We start from the raw sequence: 11,585 nt of genomic DNA, 5'->3' as shown, positions 1-11,585 counted from the left end.
CTTGCTCCTTATGTACCTGCATCAAGTACGGTTCACTGCCGATTTCTCATCTGCTTTTAATCAGCGCTTAACAGCGCGTGGTTTTGGATGAACTTCTACTTCCACTGAGTATATATTAGATTTGAAAATTATTAGTTCTTGAGCTCGAGGGTCCAAATATACGCGACATCCCCATGCCATCCAACTTTCAACTTGGAGCTATCTCTGCTGTCTGCCACCCATTGCGTTAAACCCAACGCGTTACATTCTGTAGAGTACAGCCGGCTACTCATTGAACGTAGTGAAAGATACGAACATTCAATTGGCAGATCACCTGCGTGTCCTTCGATGACTTGTTCAAGAAGGTTTAGGTTCGTCAGTTGTCGGACATTCTAGGCCTGGCCTGGTGAACCTTCTCTCTGCCGAAATCCTCCTCTTCCTCACAATCCTCTCGTGGACCGATGACGATGACGGTACCAATACATATATATCCTCTAACTAGCGATATCTCAGCTTATTTACCTACATAAGTAGCTAAAGTACCGCTGCGCCAAGGGCTGAGACGCCAGAATAAACCTGGAAACAACCACAAGGAAACAACATCGAATGTCACGACACAAGTTCCATATGCTACAACTGGTCTCATTCTTTTTAACATTCAGTCCCGATCTAGTCTAATATGTTGAGTATTGCTTGCTACCTGGAATTCGCGACTTGATTATACCGAGACATGCTAATACTCAAGTTCGAATATGACCAGGCTGCATAGGGAAATATATCCCTGGTATCTAAGACATGGCGTTCGTTGAATCAATAGTGCCTTTCAAGGTTCGGCCTATTCCAGCGGTCGTATAATACAGAAAAAGATGAGCACAGATGGTGTCTGGCGATTTTTATCTCAGTGTTCCCGCTGTCTCATTCCACAAGGATGCTTGGCCCACAAACGGCCCCTGCTTTACTTTGAATTACGTCGCCTATGAAGGTTGCGGTTTGCCAACAGATCTTGGGCTAAGAGCTGGGCATGCTCACGTTGAGTTCTAGTGGCCCATTGGAGGCGTTCGGATTGTCTCATGAAAATGTAAATCCGCTTACAGTTCTCCCATGCTTCACAGGATGAGATCGGATATAAATACTGTGATGGTAGAGTGGGAATCACCAAAGCTGCTATCTCATCGACTGGTATGTCGATGACAGACGATAAACAAACCAACTTATATTGTCAGAGATACCATGTCCCCGCAGTTTTCTTTCTGGGCGTGGGTTCAAGGTGCAAGGTCAAGTAAGGCACATGGAACACAGCCCCAGATTCGAAAATATCCATACATGCTGTGGAGGCGGGGAAGCCCGGATTCCCAGACTCATGATTGGTCTTCGCCCCTATTTCCTGGGGACGGCATTGTCGGTGGGACCCTACCTGGGTACCTTCTGCATGTCCTAGTGCAACTTTCAAGGTTAACCACCCGGACAGGGATCTTTCCAAGACAAACTGCTTTGGGGCAAGTGGAGTGGCACTATGTACCCCACATACGCTGGATAGATCCGGGGTGTGCTTTGTCCCCAGTATGACATACTTGCAGATCTGGGGTGAGGTCAATCAAGAAAACTGCAGATTGATAACTGGAGACACCGATCTCCATTATAGGAACCACGGAGCTTTGATCATCATCACTGGGGAACTCATCCTCCTTATCCTCCCAGGCCAAGCTCTTGCCACGTCGAGGACGCAACCGTGGAAGGGAAGAAACATACTGAGCACGAGATCTCGCTTATTGTAAGGTTGTCGATGGACCCAATCATACGATGTACATACGAAGTATACGAAGTTGGAGGAATGCCAATGTCCGCCTCTTTGTTTCCCAAATAGGTTTAGTCTCCGCCTCTTCCAAACAAAGGACGGGGAATGCTCGGCGTTATCCTCCGTACTCAACCCTCGGGAGAGATCCACCAACGTGAAATTCAAAATTTACTCGAAAATCACTTAAGCGGGAACTAGCTCGACCCTCGACCCACCTCCTAACGGATTTACGCGTGTTCATATGCATCCGCGGTTGACATCAATGGTAAAAGTGGATTGGGGCCAGAGGCCAGGATATTCATTGGAGGATAACTACTCCGTATGTTGGAGGTTGAAACAACTGTTTCTCATAGGAAGTATATTTTGAATGGACATTCGTATCAAAGCATCGCCTTCTTAGGGTCACCGGGCAGGAATGGAAAGTTTCCCCTGATGGATGCATCGGGTCTCCCCGCATTCGCAGTCGGGAGTTAGAACGGTCCGATGCATACGCAAAATCATACAACAGACTAGGGTAGCCCTCCAATCCCCACACTTTATCTTTTTCCATCTCACCTTTGTTCATATGGCGCATCGAATTTTTACCCCACATCTGATTGTCCTTCTTTTCTCAATATCCCTCTGAGTCATGTTTATCGCGTTCAAAGCTCAGAACGAGGAGGGATTGCGGAACCCAAAACATAAAAGGCGAAGTGAACGACTCAGTCGACGGGGGTCTACACCGCGTGCCTGCACTTCATGTCGTCGTCGCAAAATCAAATGCGACGGCGAGAAGCCCTGTGAAGCATGTCGATGGTACAAGAAGCCTGAGCTGTGTGCCTATACAGAACCGCGATCCTCGCAGCAAAGGTAAAGAGGAAAACTGGTAACACCCAGGCTCTAGCGACGAGGACGAAAAACTGATCAAACTAGCCAGCCGGAGAAACTGTCAATACCCTCGCCCGACTACAAAAGCACACTTGAACGCCTTTTTCCGGACAATGCCCCCGAGAACATCGCCCATTTCCCACGCGATAAATTGTTAGAGTTGGTGACCGCAGGCGGAACCCCATATTCTCACCATCAGGACTCATCGATCGCGGCCGGGTCTCTAGACACTCATAACTCTACATTGTCGGGAGAGATGCCCGGCCTTGAATCACTGCATACAATACCCGGAGAGCAGCTCGATGAAAATCAATGTGCTAGTGCTTCGGAATCGGTAGGACATATCTCAGACGACGTCAACGCATTATCGCTATCAGCTCGGCACCCGACTTCCTACCTAGGTGTTTCGTCTATTCAGGCTGCACTGAAGGTTATTGCGTGGCTCCACCCAGCAGTTAACACATACTTCGCCCAATCCTTGTCGAAAGATCAATGTTCGCAGCCACCTAATGCGTTGCCCGCGTCGCGAGCTGCACCCCAGCCTGACCCCCCACCCACGGAAACTCAAATGCTAGACGCGTACTTTGTCAACTTCCAGCCATTTGCACCACTCATAGACGAAGAAGCCTTTCGCACGACTTACTTACTTGGCCGTCGGAAGGATAATCGATGGCTTGCACTTCTCAACATGGTTCTCGCACTGGGAAATATTACAGCAGCAGGTGCAGATAACAATAACCACCGGGTGTATTTCGAGCGTTCAATGGATGACTTGAATCTACGTTCTCTAGGGAATCCTAGCCTTGAAGTGGTTCAGGCCCTAGGACTTATGGGTGGGTGGTACTGTCACTATACTAGCCAACCGAATCTCGCATACTCCCTTATGGGCGCGTCGCTGCGGATGGCGGTTACGTTAGGTCTGCAGCGCGAACCTTCCGATATTCATTCGATGCTTGACCCTAAGAAGTCCGGGATCCAGGAATTCAAACGTCGCGTCTGGTGGTCCCTTTGCTGTTTGGAGACCTGGGGCCACGAAACGCTCGGCCGGCCAAGTATGGATTACTTTGGCCCGAGTATCACAGTTAATTTGCCTAGCCGGCTTGACAAGGTGCACATCCCTAACCCGCTTTTTCCCTGGTGAAAGACCCAGGATTCCAGGATCCAATTCTAAATTGACTCTTGACAGGAATCATATTTCGAGGTCCTCCCCTTGACAGAAAATGTCCAATTTGTCAAAATCGCATTAAAAATCCAAGAATCGCTAGCTGCGCTACCAACCCTATCCCACGCGGAGATGTTCGATCTAGACGCGCAGCTTGTCCGGTGGTGGAATGACCTACCGCCGGTCCTTAAGGATTACGAACCCTGTCCCGAATCACTATACGCAGTGCGAACCGTGATGCGTTGGCGATTCTACAATCATCGCATGTTACTTTACCGCCCGACTCTACTGAACTACGCGATGCGACGAATACCCTTTATGGCCATTCGGGTCGAAGAACGCACCGCCATTCAGAAATGCCAGGAAATCGCCGCGATTTCCATCCAAGACATCTTCTCGACAACCAAATTGAACCAAATGGTGGGCTGGAACGCTGTTTGGATGTTATTCCAGGCCACCATGGTTCCGCTGATTTGCCTGTCGGCTGGCGTTGCAGATCACGATTCCGCTGCTTCATTCGAAGCTTGTAAGACGCAGGTTGAAACGGCTATGTTGACACTCGGTCGCATGAAGCCATACGGACACACGGCGGGACGTTCCCTTGAAGTTATCTCGGGCATTCTCGAGTCGAACCTTCGTGGGCCCATGGCGGCGCCGGTCGATGCAAATGGAGATAGCCTCGACCCCCAAAATCCGCAGAATCCTCCAAACCCGCAGAATTTTCCTCCTCCCAATGCTTTCAACGCTGGTCAGCAGATCTCTCGTGATCGTGTTGCGGATTGGACTGCTACTTCCTTTGAAACGCTTTCGTCTCAGTACATGTGGGAGTATCTGAGCTGGGACCATAGCAATCTCTGGCCTGAGGTTTTTGACCTCAATACTCAGAATGATAATGTGGCAATGTCTTTCCTGAACTCACCCGGAGGAAATAGGTGAGATTGTGTTGCATTGTCCAATGTATATAATTTATATTTCGCAAATAATACATACGTGTGCGCGATTCTGGTTGATTAGACTAGACTAAGTCAATATTTGCATATACCAACTCTTCCCTGGGGCATTCTGGGTCAATGAACGGATGGGCCGCGTTGAGTTGCATAGTGGGAGGCAAATCCAAATAGGAATTTGCCAAGCTATATAGGATATAGGAGTGAGAGAACGCTGTGATATCAACAATTGAATTCACAAGAAAAAGACGGTTTATTCATCGCAGGTTCTCTTCTAGAATATCCTTCATTTTTGAATATGTGGTTTAAGCAGCTCCTGTACTCAGACAAGTATAAAATAAAAGGTATGAACACAGCTGGTATAAACCCCGATGAACAAAACACCGAGCAATCTCATAATACCACTAGGGCAGAATATGTACTCATGGCAATGAAAAAGCACACCATGCACCGACCGAAATAACCTATGCGCTCTTAACCTCCACCACTTGGTTCTCATTTTCAGAAACCAAGACCTGTCGTGCTTCAGTGCTCTTCTTCCGGGGGTTGGGAGCCTCAAAGATCTCTGTAAGTTCTTCAAGAGTCCGGTTATTTGTTTCAACGGCGAAGAAGTAGATGAACACTCCCTGGACAATGTTCCAGCCGGCCAAAATGATATATGTATGCCAGCCAATGACGGCTATGGCATTTCCGACACCGAACTGATTCACCAGCAAGGCAATATTGGTGAAGACGGAGTACATGGCCATACCCTTGGCGCGAGTTTCGTATGAAAGACATTCGACGGCATACATGGCTTGCAAAGGAGTCCAGGCAAAGCTGAAACAAGCGCCAATCAAGAAAATGAATACGATAGAGGCAGTGGCCGCTCCTGGATCCTCTGACTTCGCGAAGACCCCGGTTGTGGCAGAAAAACACGCAAAGCAGATCTTCATATCCAGAATGGTTAGCGTCGAACATTGGTTAAATGGGAAAAAAGCACGCGGGGCATGTACGTACGCAGCAAGCAACAGAGGCGCCCATCATCATAGGTCTGCGTTGAATTTTCGGGCCCAGATAACTTCCCAGATAGGCGAGACCAGCGGAAAGAACCGTGTTTCCAAGATTGACGTTCAGCACTTGCGCTGTATCGGTCATACCAGCTGACGCCAAAAGCCCGCCGATGTAGTAGGTTGTGACACCAGCCTGTGCCCACTGACTCATGAAAGATGCAATACCCACACACATGAGGCGCCATCTCGCGGCCTTTGTGCCAATGAGAGATCGGAAGTCAAACGCATTCTTATCCGCGCCTTCAAGGTTGATCGCCTCTTCATATTCTCGGACCTGTAGATGGACATAGGCATTATCCCGAGAGCCCTCGCCGTGGTATCTGGTGATAACATCCCAGGCTTTCTCGCGATGTCCATGGCTGTAGAGCCATCGGGGTGACTCAGGGATAAACCAGACAGTCAATACCACCAGGCTGGACGAGATCAACTGACACCAGATGGGGATGCGCCACGCGAGAGAACTTTGGTATTTCAGACATCCTCGACAGGCACCAGCAGCGGCGATAGCGCCGACAAAGTACTGGCAATTGTATAGACCGGTTAGGATGTCACGGTAGGCCGGGTGACTCATCTCGACGACGTAGGCGGGTGCGGCAGCGGAGGCCAAGGAGTATCCCCAGCCTGGGATATTGTGTTAGCAGAGTCCTCCGGGATCGGCAACGGCCAGATACGTACCGAGGAAGAATCGACTGGCGAGCAATTGATCCATTTTGTTGGCGGTACCACCAAGAATAGTACCGACGATGACGCCGACGGATCCAAGGAACATGCCAGATCGACGACCCCAAGTATCGAGGATAATTCCGACAAATGGCAGTGCGGAGACACCTCCAATCGTATACATCCCCTGAATCAAGGAGGCTTTGGCACCGACCAAGCCAGAGCCGAACGTGTTACGAAACTGCTCGATGGGAAGAAGGGCGCCCATGAGCGAGCCGTCAAAGCCTGAACCAGTTAGTGATGGGATTTTGATTAGCTACCAAGCTGTCTCTGTCTCGTACCGTTTAAGGCTGAGCAAAGATATGCCACAGTCATGAATAAATATAGCTTCCTCATTTGAGCGCTCCATGGATTCGGGGGATCGGTGCGCCTGGCAATGTCGAGAGCCACTGAACCCTGAACCGTCTCTACCTTGATGCCCTCCTTGACGCCCTCGTTGAGGCCCTCCTTATGCTCCTGATGCATGGCGTCGCTGGCACCTTCTTTCTCGACTAGCTGTACTGGCTGTGTATTATCTGCCATGATAGTGGGAAAGTCGTGTTCTCCACGCGGATGTAATCCACAAAATAATGACTCAATGCATTGGGGACGAGGTGGTTGATATTTATGTCGGAAGTTGCTTTTCTCCCGTGCTTCGTACCAGGGTGGAAATAGTACGTTGAAAATGTCTCGGATGTCCTTAGCTGAAACGGACCCTGGGTAGATTCCCTGGACTGTATTTGTCCAATCATGAAAGAGTCTTCGGCTCCTCGGTGGGGATGGAAACTGTCCCGAACGGACCATCCAGGCCGATCGCTACCTAAAAAACCGGGGAAGCTGGAGGATAACTGGAGGGTGACTGCAGGCTAACTGGCCCGTAACTGGCCGGCAACTCGCTCGCCGAAAAGGGTTCGGCTTTTCTCCGCCTACTCCTCGCCCAAAAGGGTAATCCTCCGCCTTTTCAACCCCGGATTTTGACCTCCGGACTTTCGGCTCCAACATTATGGCTCTCCACTCAATTTGTGGGTAGAGACTAGGTCGTTCCCATGTGACTACTTGCTTTTAAGGCCCTTTACTTCTATAATGTAAGGATGAACGCTGTAGGCTATCCTAAATGGTCGATATTCGTTTAATTCCGCCTAAGCATTGACTGTATTTATATTATAAGCGGAAGGGGAAAGAATTGCGCTAGGCTATGAATACAGAGGGAGAGATACCCTAAAGCAGAGATCCTTTCGGCCCCGGGGTTGTCACCTCAACAAGCATTTAAATTAATGGGAAAAAAATGGAGTCAAAATCAGACCAATGACCTATCAAAACAACCAGAAGATGTAAACTAAGTCTGCACGAAAAGTACGATGCGACCTTACAGGCCATTTCTCTCCGAGTAGGTATGATTTTCTCCACCAGTGAGATAACCTTACAAGCCTACAAACTATTCTATTTCCGGATTGTCGCCTTGTCACAACTAGAAACTCCGATTGCATCATGTCCCTAGCTCTAGAATAATGGAGAGAGACTATTGACCGAGGTAACGATAGCCCAACGGTGGGTCACTGTCGCTTAGGCCCGTAATCTCCACAATCTGCTCATCTCCCGGGACAAGATCGATAGCACTGTCGCTGATCCGCACATTCTCTTGCTCCTCAAAGACAAGACATTTCACCGGCTTCCGTGAGCTGACTACCAGGAGCCGTTGTCCAGCGGAAGAACCTGGCTGTGTCTTCACTTCTAGTCCGCGGTCGGCAAAATCGAGATACTTCAACGGCTGTGGCCAGTCAACGTCTCTAGCCACAATCTGACCGTCGATCCAAAGCCGCACGGCTAGAACATGTGGCTCGGGCTGGGTGACATGATCAATGATGCCACTTGTAATCTCGGAAGTACCATTCGCTGAAATAGTCACGTTCTCAAAGACAGCCGGGGCGCGCAGGTCCTTTCCAGTCTCCACGGACAAGAATCGTAGCTCGACAGTTCCACGTAGAACTTCCTGTTGGCTGCTAGCAACCCACACCTCGTACTTGCTGTGTTTCGCGGGTTCTGCGTGCACCACACTCCAATCGTGATGGGCACGTTGTACGCCGATCGTAACCGGCTGCATCACGCGCTTAACCGTGTAGTACGCAGGCTTTGGCTGCAAGAAGTAGTCCACAATGGCCCATGAGATCGTGGGCCAGCAGTCGTTCAACTGCCATAGGAGCGCTCCACCACATTTTCGGTCATCGCCCCATTGGCGGCGCCACCCACGATATCCGAACATCATCGTCTCGGCCTGGACGACCTGTGTGAGGTAGACGTATGTCTAAGTAGAGTGTAAGTATCTCCTTCCACATATTTGAGTCGACAGGAATAGATAACAGACCTCCAGATCAGTAGCCATACGTAAGTTTTCCACCAAATATGTCGCCAGTCGCCTCTCGTGGCCATCGGCCTTGTTATGGAAGTCCATGACCTGTGACTGTGGGTGCTTGTCTTTCTCGTTTTGTACAAAGTACTCGATTGTCGACATGTGCGGGAAGCCTACCATCCCAAACTCGCTGTTAAAGCGGCCTCCCATAGTGTCAAAGATCTGATATTTCTCCTGCGTTCCATGCCACACTGTAGATCCGTCAGCCAGAGGATTCGACCAGGAATCCCATCGGGATTCCCTTTAGGGATCAGATGATTACTGACCATTCCACTGATGGATGTCTCCCACGGTAGGATCGGTTGTGACTTTTCCATCTCCCCATGGGCTTCCAGGGTGGTAGAAAATACTCGGCGAGTACTCTGCTACCACTTCTGGTAGTATCTTTTCGTAAATGTAGCGCGCTGGGAAGTCATATTTCAGCCAGCTTTCTGGGTCCTTATCTTCGTAGTTGTAAGTGAGTCCCGATATCTCTTGGAATTGATAATCCTCATTGTTGCCAACGTAGATCACAATTGAAGGACGATGTCTCAATCGGCGTATGTTATATGCTGCCTCCTGTCGTACAGAATCCAGTAGCTCAGGCCATACTGGATAGTTGCCGCAAGCGAACATAAAGTCTTGCCATACTAGCACGCCGAGCTCATCGCAAGCGTCATAGAAAGCATCATCTTCATAGATCCCGCCGCCCCATACTCTGTTTCAAATAATTATTAGACGTTCTCTGAAAGTGAGTTGAGCCCTAGCATACCTGGTCATCACCTGCCCACCTGCCACCATGAGCTCGATCCATTTCCGGTACCGCTCTGCGCTGATACTAGGGAGTAGACTGTCGGCAGGAATCCAGCAAGAACCTCCACAGAAAATGTCCACTCCGTTGATTCGGAAAAAGAATGATTTTCCATGTTTATCCGGCTGCTGAATGACCTCCGCGGATCGAATGCCGATTTTCTTGGAGACCTGGTGTACCTCGTTTCCATTGCACGAGAGTGACACCGACACTTCATACAAGGTCTGAGAGCCGTAACCATGTGGCCACCACAATTCTGGATTGCGGACCTCGAAAGTAGCTTGGGCACTTTTGTCGGTGCCAACGGGGATTTCCTCGCTGGCGATTTCTTGTCCACGCAGAGTCAAATGGAAGCGAGCGACACAGCCTTCAGGATTACCCGCATCAATTGTAGCAGCTGCCGTAATACTCACCGTTTTGTGATCGGCAGCGAGGTGTGTCTGTGGCCATAGGTCTTCCACTCGTGCAGAGTAGACTTCCAGTCGCACCTCACGCCAAATACCAGCCGTCATGATGACTGGACCCCAGTCCCAGCCCCAATGGTATTGCGCCTTGCGCACGGCTAAGCGGCCCATATCTCCAAACATGCCGCACCATTTATGGCCCGGGTCTTCGTTGCGCATCTCGATTCCTTTGAGCAGGGCGCAATCGAATTCGATCTCTAGCATGTTCGTGCTGTTAGACGACCCCAGCGCCTCTGTGATGTCCACACGGTAGCTTAGGAACATATTGCTAGACTCGAGGATTGTCGCGCCGTTGAGCCTGACTGTGGCCAAAGTGTCCAGGCCGTCGAATACCAGCGCCGCGGTCGCACCGTCCGGGACTTCCGGTCGTTGGAAAACGTGTCGATACACCCATGTCTTCTCGTTGACCCAGCGCGCCTTGAGTTCGTTCAAGCCTAGGTAAGGATCCTCAAGCCTGTATGATTAAGGAAGGTCAGTCAGTTGAATACCAACCTTGGAAGTTTACAAGGTGGTTGGGTCGCTAACTTTTTGTTTTCGATGAGATCCTGCTGCACTGTGGACGGCACTGTCCGCACAGGCATCCATGCCCCCGGGGTCTCGTCATCCCGGTCCTTAAACGTCCAACCCGTAGACAGGGGTTGTTTGGAAAAAGCCATTTTCGTGGTTCAAATGGTGATCAAGTTACTCGCTGGTGTTCCACAGCACATTCGATCGGGATCAATTTCGGAGAGGATGAAATGGGTCAATTTATATCATACACTAGAAAGAAACCGGGTCCATCTATGTCCAGGTTGAACCATTTAGCTTGGAATCTGCAGAGAACAAGCCAAGCACATCTGAACAGGACGTAAGTATTGTCTCGACACAATATATTGGGAGGCAGACTACTACCCCGCCTGCGATGTAAATCGGCCAAAAACGTCACGCTGGAACCTCGTTTGTTCCGTCAAATTGCCTATTTGGGCGGAGAATGGGCGGAGGGTCCGATCGAAAGGAGTAGGACCGACGAACTCCGCCTTTGGATCTTTCACCTCTCTTCCCCAAAAACATTCTGTTCTCGTTCTCAACCGCAGTTCAGAATGATGCTCTTTCGCCCGAGTCGGCTGTATTTTCACCTTTAGGAGATTACTGACGTCACTAACATATGTCTGGAAAACTGGCAACTTTGAGCATCTTAGGCCTGGTCTCAACGACTCTTTCACACACTGTAAAGGGTTCCACTGTTGATGAGTCCTTTACCAAGGTGGTTGGGGAAAGCCCGGTATGGCGCTTTACAAACACCTTCGAGTGTTTTGTCGAATGCAATATCGGCCCGTGGGTGAGTGCGGTTGGTAGACTGTACATTCGCTTCCCGACATGCCCTCTGGGGTCTAAGGAACGTCATTTTCACAATCGCAACATGCAACAAGACTCATGCTCAACC

The 11,585-nt window shown here is 49.8% G+C and overlaps 3 protein-coding genes across 3 annotated transcripts; 1 reads left to right on the top strand and 2 right to left on the bottom strand.

Annotated features, from left to right (window-relative positions):
• Positions 1-2,402: 2,402 nt before the first annotated feature.
• Positions 2,403-4,739, top strand: N7525_011095 (uncharacterized protein; the record flags this gene model as incomplete). The annotated part of the gene is made up of 3 exons (XM_002560974.2): positions 2,403-2,623; positions 2,687-3,749; positions 3,828-4,739. 3 exons carry the CDS (start codon positions 2,403-2,405, stop codon positions 4,737-4,739), a joined length of 2,196 nt encoding a protein of 731 aa, XP_002561020.2.
• Positions 4,740-5,214: 475 nt separating this feature from the next.
• N7525_011094 (uncharacterized protein) lies at positions 5,215-7,044 on the bottom strand (the record flags this gene model as incomplete). Its single annotated transcript, XM_061215341.1, has 4 exons — positions 5,215-5,679; positions 5,750-6,423; positions 6,478-6,747; positions 6,804-7,044. The coding sequence occupies 4 exons, from the start codon at positions 7,042-7,044 to the stop codon at positions 5,215-5,217; spliced, it is 1,650 nt and encodes a 549-aa protein (XP_061067853.1).
• A 976-nt stretch (positions 7,045-8,020) lies between these two features.
• Positions 8,021-10,818, bottom strand: N7525_011093 (glycoside hydrolase family 2 protein; the record flags this gene model as incomplete). Its single annotated transcript, XM_002560972.1, has 5 exons — positions 8,021-8,803; positions 8,864-9,099; positions 9,175-9,605; positions 9,660-10,616; positions 10,688-10,818. 5 exons carry the CDS (start codon positions 10,816-10,818, stop codon positions 8,021-8,023), a joined length of 2,538 nt encoding a protein of 845 aa, XP_002561018.1.
• Between the last annotated feature and the right edge of the window lie 767 nt (positions 10,819-11,585).

This window comes from Penicillium rubens (genome assembly GCF_028828025.1).
Source record: "Penicillium rubens strain IBT 27055 chromosome Unknown utg000004l_segment0_segment0, whole genome shotgun sequence".
NCBI lineage: Eukaryota > Fungi > Ascomycota > Eurotiomycetes > Eurotiales > Aspergillaceae > Penicillium > Penicillium rubens.
This window is presented reverse-complemented; position numbering and strand designations above follow the sequence as displayed.